General features: G+C 44.1%; 1 protein-coding gene across 1 annotated transcript in view; it reads left to right on the forward strand.

The window, feature by feature from the left end:
- Positions 1 to 18376, forward strand: part of ARL5A (ARF like GTPase 5A) — a 231107-nt gene that overhangs the window by 128304 nt on the left and 84427 nt on the right. Inside the window, exon 3 of the mRNA XM_086957191.1 lies at positions 16734 to 16881. Coding sequence (XP_086813317.1) covers positions 16734 to 16881 — 148 coding nt within the window. The remainder of the gene's footprint in view (positions 1 to 16733; positions 16882 to 18376) is intronic.

Genomic DNA, 18376 nt, shown 5'->3' on the forward strand with positions numbered 1-18376 from the left:
GTTTAAAGAGGCCTCCTGCTCTTGGCTGAAAGCTTCCCATGTTGGTGCGAGCACTGAGCCACGGAGATTGTGTCTGCAGACAATGCCAGCCACCCTGCTCTTTCTGTGCACAGCAGACACCATTTAACAGGTCGCTTTCACCGCAAAGTGAGCAATTTTGTATGTGTCATAGTAGACCATGCACTAAGAGGGGCACTGTCCTGTCATTTCAATCCCTTCCATGGAAAAGAGGGAAATAAGAGAAAAAACACCATCACTTATCTGGCTGGTGAGCAACGGAGAAAAACAAAGTGGTGGGGGTTTCCTGCTTTGTTTAATGATGGACTAAAACTTTTGATTGATGTCAGGTCTTGTGCCGTCCCTGTTTTTCCTGTTTCCTAAGTTCCAAGTTCCTGGGAAATGTAGTTTGCAGGTTTATGGTAATGAAAAGCTGCTAAGTGTAAAAAACTAATTGGAAGCATTATCCTCGCCTCACGGTTCTGTCATGGAATTATCTGCATGCAGTGTGTCAGATAAGGTGAGAGAGTAAATCACCGTTGGAAATAAATAGTAGCCCACCTTGCTAACATAAATGGTTAGTGTTAAAAGTCATAGTTGACTGTTTTTGTATAAGCTAGATTAGATAGGTGTGTGTCCTACTCTAGGTGAATGTGAATTTGGCTGATTTATGAGCAACTCCTGGCCACTGATTGCACAACCAGCATCAAGAACAGTCTGACCTGATGTTGATTTATTCATTGTAAGCTTGGTGTTATTTTGTGGCCCATGACTTCTTCACTACATGAGTCTCTACTCCGTGCAATACAGGCACACTGTATGGTCTACCTTTGAATAACCATTCCTACCTGGTTCTACCTGTCTGTCAACTAAGAAGTTCTGTTCTGCTTGTGAATTGCCTTTAATTGGCTTGTGCTTCAGTTTCCATGGTGTTTACTTCCAAAAAGTTGGGTTTTCATCCCAATGTCCCTTCAAGAAAGCTGAATTCATCAATGTTCTCAAACTCTAGCTCCATTGAGTAATTTTGGCATGCTCATCAAAACACTCACACGTCATTGCATTGAATGCCTTAAGAGAATAACGGAATGGCTACATCCACAATTGCTGCCTGTGTCTCTGAGTTAGTTAATACATCTAATCATAATTCTGAACATGCTCCTCTCAATATACGCTGTTTCAGTGGCTCCTCTGGTTGCAATGCCTTAAGATTGCTTTTCCAAAAAACCATAACCTCCAACCTCACCACGTATTGCTGATCTTTATAGCTTCTTTCTCAGCCCATGTTGATGAGAGCAAACTTGCATTGATTACGCTGCTCCCTCTGACCCCTATAGAGTCATCCTGCACATTCAATGGGAACAGTTCATTTAGGGGAACACATTAGGCTATATTTAGAGGTCTGAAGAGTGTCTTGGTTTATCAGGAGGCTTCCCTGGCTGACAAGACTCCTTTTGTCACAGACCTCGACTGGTAAGCCACCCCTCGCAGTATCAAGTGCATAGAGAGCTTTAACGTTTGAAAGAAGCTGCATTAATTAGTGGCAGTGGTCAAATGTGATGTTTCCCCTAGATGAACCGGTCTGTACAACTTCCTAATTTGTTATGTAGTCTAAAGGGGCTCTCTTTCGGCTTGGAAGGGGACGCAACGTCTTGCAGTTAGAGCTCTTTGGAAAAGGAGCTAATTTTCTTGGATGCATAGTGAAGACTCATCCGTTCTTCACTCTTGCTCTTTGCCAGGCTAACCCTACTTCTTTATCTAAGTGTACAATTTGATGCATGTTGATGGACTTACAAAGAGAAGATTCCCCAGCTCAAATGTGGAAGGAATCGCCTGCTGGTATGGCAGAGGCTCTTTAAACAAGGCTCTTCATATTTTGTTATGCCCTCAATAATCCTTGGATTTGTATAGCATGGCTAATCACCTTTAAGGGTCTCTAGCCGCTGCCCATAGACATGGGGAGATTAAGTGATTTGCCCAGAATCACAAAATGTTGACCTGACGCCTAGACTCAAACCTGAATTCCCTATTCCGAAGTTGGCAGTGTTGTTGTGTAGTTCCTATAAATCGAAATGGGATCTCACGTTTAAACAACATAACTTGATGGACTTACAAAGAGAAGATTCCCCAGCTCAAATGTGGAAGGAATCGCCTGCTGGTATGGCAGAGGCTCTTTAAACAAGCCTCTTCATATTTTGTTATGCCCTCAATAATCCTTGGATTTGTACAGCATGGCTAATCACCTTTAAGGGTCTCTAGCCGCTGCCCATAGACATGGGGAGATTAAGTGATTTGCCCAGAATCACAAAATGTGGACCTGACGCCTAGACTCAAACCTGAATTCCCTATTCCGAAGTTGGCAGTGTTGTTGTGTAGTTCCTATAAATCGAAATGGGATCTCACGTTTAAACAACATAACTTGTGGGATTGGTGTCCAGACTGTTTCCACACCCCCCCCAACCAGGTACGTTAGCCTGTATACCATCTAGCTCACAGTGCCACTGTAGCCTTCTCTTACCAAAGAATAGTTTTTGGCAGCTATCGAACACCTACCATAGTGTTAAAACAGTGAATACAGGCAGGTGTAAAAGTACATGACCATAATAATGCGAACTCCTACGATGTAATCCTAACTAGATGTAACTAAGTGTACCTAGTATAGGTGTAGAGCCAAAAATCCCCCTAGGATGAAGCCAACCCCATTACCTGAAGTGAGAGACTATGGGACCCCGTCTTGTTCTCAAGATGGACACCCCGCGAGGGATGTCAGACCACTGCGAGCTGGAGTGTCTGCATGCAGGAACCTCAGCGTCTCGTAACAGTGTGTCAGCATGGAAGTCTTTCTTCTCTGCCTGCCTCAGCATAGATATGGTGTTTTATATACCCAAAAAGGTACCCTTAGGGCTTCTACCTTGCTGTGTCATGTCGGTCGAGGATGACGAAACCGATGACCCTTGTACCTGGTTATTATGCAGAAGATGGTAGTCCTGCTGTGATTCTGAGAATCCTCATGCATAATAAATGAGGCTAGTTTTGGGAAAAAAGCTCCTGATCCTCGTGACCAGTGGTCGCTCCCTGACCGATCTCCGCCTGGCTATCTGGTATTTCCCCGCAACTGCCTCACCTGTGACTAATTAATTGCTTTTCAGCTTACAGAACGCTCGCATCTGCTGAATAATCATAGCGCTTAGCAGTAATATAGTGCGCTCGCATTTGCCGACTTTGTTTACTTTTTCCGGCCATTTTGTTTGTTGTGCCTCGTAGCGAGGCTCCCCAGCACGCACCCGCCTCCCGCTGCCCCTCCCTCCCACGGACTGCCTTCAGGCTGCTTCGCTGCCCACTGCTCTGTGACCTCCTGATCCTCGTGACCAGTGGTCGCCCCCTGACCGATCTCCGCCTGGCTATCTGGTATTTCCCCGCAACTGCCTCACCTGTGACTAATTAATTGCTTTTCAGCTTCCAGAACGCTCGCATCTGCTGAATAATCATAGCGCTTAGCAGTAATATAGTGCGCTCGCATTTGCCGACTTTGTTTACTTTTTCCGGCCATTTTGTTTGTTGTGCCTCGTAGCGAGGCTCCCCAGCACGCACCCGCCTCCCGCTGCCCCTCCCTCCCACGGACTGCCTTCAGGCTGCTTCGCTGCCCACTGCTCTGTGACCTCCTGATCCTCGTGACCAGTGGTCGCTCCCTGACCGATCTCCGCCTGGCTATCTGGTATTTCCCCGCAACTGCCTCACCTGTGACTAATTAATTGCTTTTCAGCCTCCAGAACGCTCGCATCTGCTGAATAATCATAGCGCTTAGCAGTAATATAGTGCGCTCGCATTTGCCGACTTTGTTTACTTTTTCCGGCCATTTTGTTCAACAAGCCGAAACCCACCATCCACCTCCAACCAACTCTACAAAGAAACTGGAACAAAATCACCACGGAGCAGATCTCCACATCACTCCTTCAAACCTCCCCAGCCCTCTCTTCTAACGCCAACGAAGCCGCCTCCAACCTCACCCTCTGGCTATCCAACACCGCCGACACCTTAGCACCACTGAAAAAACGTCAACACAAACCTGGCATCAAGAAGGCCTCATGGTTCAACGATGACCTCAAGAATTCCAAGAAACTGTGCCGCTCCCTGGAAAAGGCCTGGAAAAAAGACCCATCCACCAACACCAAGGACGCCTTCAAAAGCGCCATCCGTACTCACCACCAACTGATCCGAAAAGCCAAGAAAACAGCATTCAAGGATCGACTTAACAACAACGCCCACAACAGCAAGGAACTTTTCAACATCGTCAAGGAATTTTCCAACCCCTCGGCCAACTCCAACGACATCACCCCCTCTCAAACCCTCTGCGATTCCCTAGCCTCTTTTTTCCACAACAAGATTGCTGACATCCACAACAGCTTTGACAACCAACCCGGAAGCCAACCCACCCGACCATCTGCTGACCATCTTCCCCCCGTAAACACCCTTAACGCCTGGAACCCAATCTCCACTGAGCACACCATCCGCCTGATGAATTCCATCCACTCAGGATCCCCCACAGACCCATGCCCTCACCACATCTTCAACAAAGCAGACTCCGTCATAGCACCGCACCTCCGAGACGTCATCAACTGCTCCTTCAACTCCGCTACCTTCCCAGAAGACTGGAAACACGCTGAACTCACCGCCCTTCTGAAAAAACCAACAGCAGACCCCACCGAACTCAAAAACTACCGCCCCATCTCGCTTCTTCCATTCCCGGCCAAAGTCATCGAGAAAGCTGTCAACAACCAGCTCGCCGCCTTCCTCGAAGCCAACAAATCACTCGACCCCTCACAATCTGGCTTCCGAGCCAAACACAGCACTGAGACCGCCCTCATCGCAGCAACAGACGACATTCGAACTCTACTGGACAATGGAGACACAGTCGCCCTCATCCTCCTCGACCTCTCTGCAGCCTTCGACACAGTCTGCCACAGCACCCTTTTACAACGCCTCAGAAACATCGGAATCCAAGGAAAGGCACTGGAATGGATCACCTCGTTCCTCACCGGAAGAACCCAGAGAGTCCGCCTCCCACCATTCAAGTCCGAGGCCTCTGAAATCATCTGCGGCGTACCACAAGGATCCTCACTCAGTCCCACCCTCTTCAACGTATACATGAGCCCCCTCGCGGCCATCGCCCGCCAACACAACCTCAACATCATCTTACGCGGATGACACTCAACTGATCCTATCTCTCACCAAGGACTCCAGCACCGCCAAAACTAACCTACACGAAGGAATGAAAGAAGTCGCCGAATGGATGAAACAAAGCCGTCTGAAACTGAACTCAGACAAAACAGAAGTCCTCATCTTAGGTAAATCCCCCTCTGCATGGGACGACTCCTGGTGGCCGGAAGCCCTCGGAAATGCACCCATCCCGACAGACCACGCACGGAACCTTGGCGTCATCCTGGATTCTTCACTCTCTATGAACAGACAAGTCAGCGCCGTATCCTCTTCCTGCTTTAACATTCTTCGCATGCTCAGAAAAACTTTTCGCTGGATCCCCACCGAAACAAGGAAAACAGTCACCCATGCCCTGGTCACGAGCCGACTGGACTACGGAAACACCCTCTACGCAGGTACCGCCGCTAAACTCCAGAAGAAACTACAACGAATCCAAAACGCCTCAGCCAGGCTCATATTAGACATCCCACGCAACGAACACATCTCTGGTCACCTCAAAGACCTCCACTGGCTACCCGTCAATAAGAGGATTACTTTCCGTCTGCTTACCCACGCACACAAATCACTCTACGACATCGGACCAGATTGCCTCAACTCTCGATTGTCCTTCTACACCCCCTCCCGCCAACTTCGCTCTTCCAGCCAAGCCCTCGCCACTGTACCTCGCATCAACAAGACCACCATGGGAGGCAGATCCTTTTCATACCTGGCTGCCAGAACATGGAACTCACTCCCCGCTTACCTTCGCCTCACCCAGAATCACCTAGCGTTCAGAAAACAGCTTAAAACGTGGATTTTTGACAAATAATCCTCCTCCCCTTCATAAGCGCCTTGAAACCCTCTGGGTATGTAGTGCGCTATATAAATTTTATGACTTGACTTGACTTGAACATTTATTTAGTACCTTAACTAGGTAAAAGGTCAGTACCAAAAACAGTTGTGTAGTGTAATGGCAGGAGAAATATAGGTGAACGGTTGGGTGACTACCTAAGCCTATATCGGGGCACATTTACGAATCATAACAGTGCCAGAAGCTGAGGTCATGCATGGCCTTGAGTGTATCAATAATTAAATAGCTCGTCATTGCTCCTCATGTTTTTCATCTAGGGATACTGCCACCACAAAAGACTGCTGAAACGGATGTTTGGTGGAAATATTGAACCGTGAACACTGACTTTTTTTTCTTGAATGGGCCCTCGTGAAACCACACCTCCCATTTTGTCTTCGGCTACATTTGACAAGTCTGATTTTTTTTTTCTGCATCTTGTGAGACCCACACTCTGTAAGGTGCAACAAGACACGTACCCATTGATCATAAGATAAAGCAGTATAGGCTGGTAACTACCTTCCCTGCCCCCAGTTTAACACAGTAGAAAACAAGCATTGGCAAAGTCAATAGGTCTCAACAGTGCGGAGCTATTGTCCATGTCTTTGAACCATGTTGTCTAGCAGTACATTTGCTGTTATGCATATCTCAAAGTTATTGAAAATAGCGCTATGATCTGACCAGCACATGCCACATCATATCGCTTTTTTTAGGTCTCTCCTAGGCAGCACTTGTGCTGTCTCTTAGTGACGTGTTGTATTATAAATATTGTCTTTAAGTTCCACATATTTCCCACCTATGTTTTTAATTGGCGCCTTTCTGCTGTTGTAACCTCTCATGAGGACTGCCCCTGCTACATGTAACATTACTCTGTATGTTTTGTGTACAGTTTGTCAGCTTTGTTTTGTTAATCACTTATTTGTAGCTGGTGTTGCAGGCACGACAGCTACACACTTCCTGGACACATTGTTCGTATAATTGTTCGTATGGAGTGGATGCCCTAATCTCCAAGCAACATGAGCTCCGTTTTCCCACTGTTCAGCTTCAAACAGCTGTTGGACATCCAACTCGCCACTTTCTCCAGACAAGCGGGTAGTTGGTTATTGCTAAATTCTGAACCGTTAGAAAAAGACACCACTAGCTGGGTGTCATCGGCGTATGACACCACTGATATTCCATATCCCTGCACCGCCTCAGCCAGCTGACGGACATAAATATTAAATAAAGTCGGACTCGGGGACGAGCCCTGTGGGACACCACATGTAGTAGGGAGGTGCTCAGAGACGCAGTCCCCTTTCATCACCTGGAAGGATCTATTCTCCAGGAAGGAGGCAAGCCACTCTAAGGTTTTTCCCCGAATTCCCTCTTCCCCTAATCTCACTTTTAAGATAGTGTGATCTACAGTGTCAAAGTCGGAGCTGAGGTCCAGCAGGAGGATGGCGGCAGACCGACCCTCATCAAGTGTTGATTTTAGCTCCTCAGTGACTGTCAGTAGAGGTGACTCAGTACTGTATGTGGCTCGAAAACCGATCTGGTAGAATGGAAGGTGCCATTAGACTCCAGGAAGTTAGACAGAGAATGGTTGACATGCTGCTCCAATGTAACGTATTGGTACGTCGCTGCTTCCAGGCAGCTCCAGCTCTCTGGAGACTGGTGGAAGTGGGGAGCTCGCCACACGCAGTTCCTTGTGCAGGCGACTGCCTGCACTAGGCATTATCAGTTTTAGTGTTAACTCTGTCCGAGCTCTATCACAACGCTGGTGGATAGGCAGACAGACCACAATGCACGGCAACCGCTTGGTAAGCTGTTAACCCCTTTTGCAAGCATCTGATGGGCAGCAGCTGCTAATTGGCGGGCTGTCAGCTGTATGTTCTGTTTCTTTCGCTGCGTTGCTCTGCTTTAAGGGCATTTTTAGCGAGACTTGCATGCTTCATCTTAAACAATGACGGCGTGCGACTTTCTTTTGTTGTGTGTGGCTCGCCTTTCAATGTGAGGTGCTGGTATTTTGCTGCTTCCAGGCAGATCCAAAACTCTGGAGACTGGCGGAAGCAGGTAGCTCACCACTCGCAGTTCCTTTGCATGCGACTGCCTGTACTAGGCATGCTCAGTTTCCTCCTCCCATCCCCCATTTTCTCTCCCAGCAGCTGTATCAAGTAATTGCCATTCAAGCAGCATTTGCTGGGAGCATTCCCCTCCTTCCCCTTCGTTGGCTTTTCCTCAGTAGACAAGCACTTTCAGAGCAAAAGTAATCACAAAAATACATATTAGGACCTTGCTAGTTTCCTAGGGACTTTCATTTCTTTACCCAACATACCTCTAGAGAACATGGGAGTTAATTGCTCGCCCCATGCCATCCTGCCCAGCCCTTCACCTACCCACAACACTGCTTGTCCACCCCACTACCACCCCTCCAAACGCAAAAGTAAATGTTTTTCAACATTCGGCTTCTTTTTTGTTCTGATTACATCTTCTCTATGGAATGTGCGACTGCAGGCGCTTCTAATAACTGCCTTACGTGTCTCGTGTTCAATGATGGAAAACTGTAGCAGTTACAATCCACCACTCAGTTACCGAATTCTGTACCTACTGACCGGAGCACTAGCTAATTACCACTTCTAACGCTGTTCCTTCGCAGTGCTCACCGCAGGGACATCCACATGTATTTAGAATCTAGCATCTTAAACCGCGTATATGCAGTAGCACAGAACAACAAGAAATCTGCATGAGGGAAGAAATTGAAAGGTTCCGTAGAAGAGGATACACCACATGCACTCTCAACAAAGCACTCAACAAGGCTAAAACTAGATCAAGGGAATCATTGCTCAATCCTCCATTAAGCAATGACGAGGATGAAAATAAATCAGAAGATGAGGAGAAGACTGACAAAATCCCCAGATTAATCCTAACCTTTAATAGCCAACATCGCCAGGTACGGTCCATCATTAACCAAAATTGGCCAATTATCTAGACGGATGCTGTTATGGCACCTAACAAATCCACCATAACATATCGTAGGGGCATCTCTATGAAAGCACAGATAGCCCGCAGCATCCCTGAAATTGCAAACAGTAACAAAACCATTTAGCTAAAACAAAGGGAGGGTTTTTACAAATGTTCATCCTGTAGGGCTTGTAAATTTGGCGGTACACCCGCTAAATATAACACGCCATTCAGCCCCTCAGAGTCCAAAATCAAAGGATGTTTTAACTTTAAAACAGAGTATGCCGTGTATGTCCTGACATGAACCTGTGGCCTTAGATATGTGGGCAGCACCAAGCTACAGGTGCATGTCAGGATACTACAACACTTGCGGGCAATTGTCAACAATGACACGGCATACGGCATACGGCATACCCGGTAGCCAGACATTTTAAGGCCATACACTAGAATGAGTTAAAACATTTGGAATATTTCGTAATTACGGCCGTCCCAGAATCCCCTCGGGGTGGCAATCGTGAAAAAAGCTTACGACAATTAGAATCCAAATACATTCTTGAACTGGACAGTAAATATCCAAATGGACTCAATAATACGGAGGATGTACACAATTTCCTGTAATTCTAAAAGCTTTGTTAAGAGACCTTGTGTTTAAACTGTATTTTAACATTTTCCATATTACCACTATGAAATTCTCGAATATATTTAATCTATTTAAGTTCCCCCGAGAATCATCAAATACTTGTTTTTAACTTTTTTTAATACATACATTTTATTTTTGTATGTATCTTTTAACATACCCTTGTAAATTCTATTGGAGCTTTACTATGCACTGAGACAAAAAAAAATGTTGCACTCACTTTTTGCACTTTATTCAGAAATACGAACAGGCAGCTACTATGGTGCGATGTTTGCACACGCACAATTTGGCACATTGCGAGGACTTGCACCAATTATAGGATTGTTGTGACCATTGATTGCTATCCAGCAGGGCTATCAACTAGTTAAATCAGGAATTCATTCCACCAGATTGGTAACAAAATTTGCACTAAAACATGCATATTAAGTCATTTTTTTAAATGCAATATGATATCAATGTGTATAGGTATTTATATGTACATATATATTCATATTTATTTATTTATATTTTTGAAATTATGCATATGTATACTTTAACGACCGAAAACAAGTAGCATACAATGAACTTGTTGAGTGTGAAGTCCCGTAAGGACAATCATTAACAGCATTTAAGCTATAATGTTTACTGCATTTCCACAGAAGCGTGTGCAACCATAACAAACAAATAATGTGCCAATACTGGTTTGAAAATATTCCTTAACCGATATGTATGACATCAAATTATGAAGCACCACAACTTCAAGCATTTATGCCTGTATAGTATTTCTTTCATGTTCATATATCACATGGAGGGGGGTGAAAGCATCACATTGAGAAAAAAAAATGTATAAAAATAGAAAGCGGACTTCGTGCAGTCAATTGAAAAAGAATACGTAGCTGTTCGAAACGCGTCTGACCTAACCTGACATACGCTGGAATAAAATAAAGACCTGCTTTCAAGCACAAACTACGGAGTCTGTTTGCCATCCTTTGGAACGCCGCCGGTCGGGGGTGTATCAGAGAGGACTGGGATACTTTGCTTGGAGATATATATATATATATATATATATATATATATATATATATATATATATATATATATATATATATATCTATACTACTATTATAAAGGGGAAACTTTCAGGCTTTGAGGCAGGTAAACTCGGGAACCACTGCGCCAATCTACACACCCGATACACCGTACAAAACGTCAGGGAGTGTAGATGGTTATAGGCTATATAAAGTTCAAAAATAAACCTTATTTAAAAAATGTATTTTAAAAATAAAGTAGTCCCCCCAAAGTAGCGCCTGTCGGGACGTGCGTGCTTACGTCGAGGAGCGACGTCAGAGCAGCGTCAGAGGAGCGGAGCAGCGGATGTGTGCTTGCAAAATGTGAGTTATTTGAGAGATTTATATAGCGCGAACCCGACCCCAGAATGCAAGCATGAACACAGCTGTCCAGTACTTCCCCACATAGAACTGCACGCCTCTTCATTATGTAGTATGTTCGAAACAGTAGCTGAGAATCTTTAACAGATCGGTAAACAGCCGTGTGCCTACAGCAGGACCACTGGGATGTTGCTGCCTGACATTCCTGATTTTAAGATTGAATGAAAGTAATGCCTTGCCGAAATCACGTTAACCGGGATGAAAAGGCGCCCACCTTCCTACCCTGTAAGAATTAAACTACAATTCAAAAACGAAAATGTAGCAAAATATTGCGGACGCCAAGGAACAGATTTAGCAGTACTATTCTAACGTTTGCACACTGCCACCGGATCAATCTTTGCACATGCCATGCACAGATCAGTCAGTATACGTGTCTGCGCTCCAAAGACTTCTGTTTGTTATGAACAGAACTGTAAGAACAGAGCTACACTGGGCATCGGGTGACGCTTCGATTTCAAACAACTTTCAATTTTAGGTGACTTCCTAACAGCGATAGGTGTGTGTGTGTGTATATGCAACTTTAAAAACACTACTTTCCTTTAAAATTCAGTTGGTGGAAAAGCAGCAGAGAAATATGAGAGCGCAGCTTTGACATTTATAAGAAAAATTAAAAACATGAGCCTAAAATGTAAATGTATATTGTGCAAATATGGGGAGTAAAGTTAATAAAATAGAGGGTGATGATATGGTTTCATCTTCAAATTTACATGCATTTGCAAAGGCAACCATTAGGCCATTTGGCAGCCTTCCCCTTTTATACTCTGTATAATTCAATTTGTCACCTACTGAAAACCTACCAGTAAACAATTAGATTCAGGATACAAAGAAAACAAACGACACAAAAATGCATAGGAACCACCCTTGCTTGACTGCACTTTAGAGATGCGTATTAACAAGCATTGGCGAAACAAGCAGGTCTCACCCTTTTGGCGATGCAGTACAGCAAGCATATGCAGCATGGTCAATCTATATCTATACTACTATTATCTATCTATCTATATCTATACTACTATTATAAAGAGAGAACTTACACCTTTAGGCAAGGTAAACTCGGGAACCACAGCGCCAATCTACACACCCGATACACCGTTGAAATCGGCAGGGTGTGTAGATGGTCATAGGCTTTAATTTTTTTTAAATAAACGTTATATAAAAAGTTACATTTTTACAAAAAGTAGTTCCCCCAAAGTGGCCCGGCCGCGGCTGTGCGTCGTCACGTCAGGAGCAGGGGAGGAGCAGCGTCCCAGGAGTGGCGGACATGGCGCGCAGGGGAGGAGCGGTGACGTGAGGCCAGCGGCGGAGCGGAGAGGCGGATATGGCGCGGGGAGGATCGGCGGCGGACAGGTGGTGAGTGGCAGAGCGGCGGAGCGGAGAAATATGGACCGGCGGTGTGACAGCTGAGGCAAGGTAAGAATCCGGGGCAGCCAGGGTCGGGGCGGGCGGGCGGGGCACGGGCTGTTGGGGAATGTCAGGGCAGGCGGGGGTGAGGGAAGCCAGCATTTCAGGTTTGCGTCCTCTCCCGCCCCGGCCCCCGCCCGCCACAACATTGTCCGAGACACAGACAATGTCGTGGCGGGCGGGGGCCTGGGCGGGAGAGCACGCAAACCTGAAATGCAGCCCCCAGCCCACTTCTACCCCAGGCAACGCTGGGGCGGGCTGCTAGTATGTATATATATATATATATATATATATATATATATATATAGATAGATAGATAGATAGATAGATAGATAGATAGATATCCCCAGCCCCAACTCGAGGTGAAGAGGTGCTTCGTTTGTCAGGCCTTTTGTGACTTTTGTGTTAAACAAACGTAAGGAGCGCCCTCCGGCACAAGATATTTGCCACAGAAGAAGTTGAAAGGAAGGGCCACAGGTTCGGCCCGCCTCACCTTTGATGTGAACATTTGGAATATGCCAGAGTTTGCCAATAGGGATTCTCCCTAAGCACATCTTACCGAGGAATGTTTATGGCAAGGAAGAACGAACAACGGTGGTTGCAGAATTCACCAATGTTGCCCAGACCATCGTAATGTAGCCGAAAATGGTACTAAACCTGTTAAGGCTTTGAAGAGTGTTGGGGTAACATTTGGGAAGTTTGCCAAGAGCTGCATTGGAGTAAAATTAGAAGTTGGAGTACCGACAAGAGGCACTGTGGGACTTGCAGTCCAATGTTGAAATGAAATTACGATACGGCAAAAGTTAAGGTGAACAATGTGACATTATTGAAACCTGTGTACTTAAAGAGTTAAAAGAATTATGAAAGTACTTACAAACCTTAACCAAACGAATATACTTGCCGAAATATACAGAATAATGGACTGCCTCTTTAAAAATAATGGACCTTAGTCCTTCTTCAATGCCCAAGCCACGTTTAAAATAGGCTAACAAACCCACCATTGACTTGAAGCATATGATTAAGAGGGTCTGTACCTCAAAACGCGTCATGCTGTTTTTGCCGAAAATAAAGCCTTTGAAAAGTGCGATGGTGTGGCTGGTCTCACGTTGCTAGTAGCTGCGCGTGCATCTTGGTTTATATATATATATGTTGATATATATATATGTTGAGATATATATATATATATATATATATATATATATATATATATATATATATATATTCCAAAATTCGCAAGTTGCTTAATAAGCACAACGCTCACTCAGGGGTTATTCTTTGCCATAAAGTTCTTAATTCCAAAATAATGCTACACGTTTCGCCAAAGAGTTGGCTTGATCACACGATCAAGCCAACTCTTTGGCGAAACGCGTAGCGCTATTTTGGAATAAAGAACTTCATGGCAAAGAATAACCCCTGAGTGAGCGTTGTGCTTATTAAACAACTTGCGAATTTTGGAATTGAATGGAACCGGCCTTTGGATTCGCCGGTAAACTCGCCAACTGACGAGGGAGACGACCCCAGGAGGACCCTTTTTTGTTGGATTATATATATATATATATATATATATATATATATATATATATATACTAGATCTATGTACAACTCCACTTTAATCTTTGTTTTTGTATTGAATTTTAGTGTTTTTTTAAGTGAAGTATCTTATTGCAGTTTATCTGCTGCCAAACCCTGCCACACACAGCCTTCCACTGTGCACAGCAGAGGTTTGGCTGAAGCGCCTGCTCTTTGGCCAGTCCCTGCGCCCCATCCCCACATGTGGCCAACCTCCTGCAACTGAACAACACCCTACAGACCCCTGATCCACATTAGCTTTTTTTCAATTATTTTTTTGCCACTTCCACGAAACCAAAGAGGACTTGGCTGGCTCCCTCGGAAGTGCTGCGACCAAACAATTTTTATTTTTATTTTGGCCCCAATGGGTTAGGTTATGTCTACCCTGCCCCTTCTATTTTTTCAAATACATTTTGGGGACTTTGGGACCGAGTTTCTGAGTTGTGTAATGGTGGCTGCAACATTTGACTTCATATTGCGGCCATCCAGTCCGTGCTGTCGTTCCGACATGCCTGTCTCAGTCTGGCGGGAACAGCCGGTCAAAATAATGTATTCTGAATTTGGTAATGCTGAACTATTGCTGCACTAGATATTGCTACTATTTAACTGTAACTTCTCAAAAGCGGCTGCACAGATTTAAACCAAATTACAACAAGCATGCTTTCTGACAAAGTTGGTTTAATTCTGTTCAGCCATTATTTCTGTGTCATTGTCTGAACTTCCCTATGGAAACTGTATGGGGAAAAGTGCTTTGGGATCCCCCTTTCACTCAGCACCACATTGATGGATTATTCCAAAACTTTCAAAGAGGGAGCTGAGGTAGACTAACTCTTCCCCCAAAGTAATTACCAAAACAAAAACATTTCTGCCTACATTTTGGCACTATTATGTATTATACTAAATACTAATGGAGAATCTTTGACTTTATAAACATACAGAACAGTCACGGACACATTAGCAGTATTGTGCTTCACATTCAACAGGAGAAACGTACATGAGAAAAAGGGAGTAAGGGAAGAGGTTAGATGGAAGTGTAATTTGAATATTAAGGTATACTCTGCCTCAAGGATATCAAAGTGGAAGGACCTAACAGTAATTATACAATACATTTATGAAAGAAATGAATGTACTGAAATTAAGGATATCCCGGCAAATAGAATATTGACACTGCAAATTATGAACTTTAACAGTCGATCTTTTTTTGAGTACCATGCACCTTGAAAGTAGAATTCTGGTTCTTCTGGAGTGGATCTTTGGTTTTCATGTGTCCGTAGTCTCTTTTCAGTCTTGTTGTTTTCCGTGTTTGTCCATGTAGAAAAATACCTATGACATAAAGTCTGACTTAGTCTAGTTCTACTGATTTCAGTGCCCTTACGACAGATGTGGGATCGTAGGTGGGGCATGTAGGGAAATCTGTCCTCCCACCCATTCTTTCCCCTCCTTTGAGGATCATTGGTTCTTCACAAACATTGCTCCATCAGTCCACACCTATGAATGCTAGTCCAGTCGAAATACTTAAATATGAAGTCCAGTGTACTTTCAAGGCAGTGCAGAGTAGAACCTGCACCCTCTGTCGAATTATTTGAATGTTTCCCTGTTGTAAATGAGTAGATTGATGTCCTCCTAAGACATCACGCCTGTAATTCAGGATGGGTGCTTCTGTGGACTTACTCCGAGAACAGGGACTCTGCAGGGGTCTATCTTTTATAGTTAAGACTTTCACATGTTTATCTATGCTAAGTGTGCGACTGACAGGTACTCGTTCATACCTGCTGAAGTACTAGAGATCCTTTCCCAATAGGAATATGGCTCAAAGTATGTTCTTCATTCGTTCAGGAAAACTTTGGGTATGGTTTGACTTTCTGCACCCACAGAATGCAGTGGACATTTTTAAGGAATGCAATTACCCAGGAGTAGGGAACACATTAATGTTTTCGCTTCCCACCGTCTGAGAGTTTTTCTTTGCCAGATCCAGTGGATAAGGCCTTGGCACTGCCATACAGTCTCTATATGGTTCTAGTGACTTACAAGTGATTAAGTAAGTTCCCTTGAAGCCATTGTTAACAGACGGGTTTTGATGATTATTAAATGGACACAGCACCTCTAGGAATTTTAGTCCGTGAAATCAAAAGCCAATAAGTTTCCTGACAGGCTGTTTCTAAAACATAGCCTGGGCAATTTCACCTTATTACAGTAAACAGGAGAACTATGAGCTGCTATTGGAACACTGATGACCGCAAAGTCTGCTATATCTTGGTGAAACAGGACTTCTCAAACGGAAACAGGATCCTGTCTGATCTTCCCAGCTCAAATGTTATGAACCTGCTGAAATCTGCCACTGATTTGTCTTGTTTACAATCCTGGTTCCACAGAAAGCAACGGAAGCCAGTATTGAAATACACGTGGAAGAACTTGCAATGCTAAAAAAAAACAGTGCTCGTATTTAAGATCAAACAATAGGAAAGCTGCTTGGCAAACGTATGCAAATGATAAACCATGGAACTTTAAATGCAATCTGTGTTGTTTTTAGTATTGTAAAAAACAATGCTGTTAAATGTTTTTAAACGCTTAGGCATTTACAATGCCAATAACCCCAAAATTCACAGTTTCGAGACCTATTGCATTTTAAATGCTTGTTTTCAGGGGGTTTTTCTGGATCATGTAAGTTTCTCTGAACCTTCTCCTCTATGACAGTATCTCTTACGGTGATATGCTTCTTTCGCAGCTCAATGAATGAAGTTGTGCACACATCTCCTACGATAGGAAGTAATGTGGAAGAAATAGTGGTGAATAATACTCGATTTCTAATGTGGGATATTGGAGGACAAGAATCTCTTCGGTCTTCTTGGAATACGTACTATACAAATACTGAGGTACGGTTTCCTTTTTAATCTTTTGCACTGCGCTTATTCAACCAGAAATAATAAAATGTCATAAGTAATATGTTTTTAGCTACAATTTAAAGACTCACAACTGTTAGCCTGTAATCAGTCTAAAATACAAGTGGCTCTGGTGAGAATCAAGTAGGTTTCATGACAAACAGAATGGCTGTAATATGGATTGGTATTCTGCCACCCGGCCATCACTCGCCTCCTCAGCTGTCTTGTAACATAGCAGCCACCAGTGTTTTTCTTCCTCCATTGAATGCACATCATCCTTTCCTTCCATTCTTTCACCTTCTGAAATCCCAGTGTGCTGGCAAACTCGCCTTTAGTGTCTCTTATTTAGTTATGTGATCAGTGTTTTTCTTATCCTTAGTTTGGGGTAGTTATTTGAATAGCAATCTAAGTGTTATGGACGTAGGTTAGTCTTGGCACCACATGTAGAATATTTGCACCTTCAGACATCTCAGATTTGGATTTAGCAGTAACCACTCATTATTTTTCATTTTTTCATGTCTATGTACCAGGTAACCAGTTTTTAGAAAGGAATGTTTATTTGAGAAATTCAAGTGCACATTCATTATTTGAAAGGATGATGATGTAGCTTTCATGGCCATATGGTGTGTTTTAGAGTTAGGACAATTGAGCAGTTTCAAATTTAAGACACTGTTGAATTCGGATCCTAAACCTTGAAATCTAAAGATAAGGATCAAAATATATAATTTCATTGTCATGCAAGATGTATGCAACTCAGCTTGTGACATTTATAAATGCCACTACATTCAGAAATGTTAAAAGAACCTATATTTGATAAAAATCTTTAGCAGCAGATTCCTTCCCGTAGAATTCCCCAGACGTCAGACTGGATCTGGAAGATTTTTTGTGAGCAGTACCCCTGCGGTAGGTTGCGCCAATCAGCTTTCTGTCTGTCATTGTCCATTCCGGAAATTACATCACTGTACCTATCTAGGCACCACTCAGGCACACTGACAAAAGTTTTTTTCTTTCCATACCAGTCGGCGCTGATCTGGAAAAGAGCTGCCCTGTCACTTTTTGACAGGGTTTTTACAACGTTTGTGTCTGCTATTATTGAGGAATGTCTTAGCACGTTGGCTTTTTCGCCCTGTGGTGCATGTCACAGACCAATGTTTGTGAGGGACCCGCACAACGTTTGTCTGTGGTGTCTGATGAGTGACCACAACACTAAGGCATGTTCTGATTGCCTTGCCATGGCTCCGAAGGCTTTGAGGGAGTGGCCCTTGAAGCTGCTAGTAGCCTGGCATGCTACTCTACAGAAGTAGAGATTCCGGTCATGGGGAAGGTCCTGGGATCGTTTGCTGAACACAAAGTCCTCCTCGTCCCATTCAAAGTCTTCGGGACACTTGGGTAGCAGGCACAAAAAGATGATCAAGAAGCTCTCTTCGACTTCTCTTCAACCGTAGGCTGACGAGAGGAGGGAGCCTTGTCATTCTTGATCACTTTCCAC

The sequence above is a fragment of the Lissotriton vulgaris genome, chromosome 2_1, assembly GCF_964263255.1.
Source record: "Lissotriton vulgaris chromosome 2_1, aLisVul1.2, whole genome shotgun sequence".
Lineage (NCBI taxonomy): Eukaryota > Metazoa > Chordata > Amphibia > Caudata > Salamandridae > Lissotriton > Lissotriton vulgaris.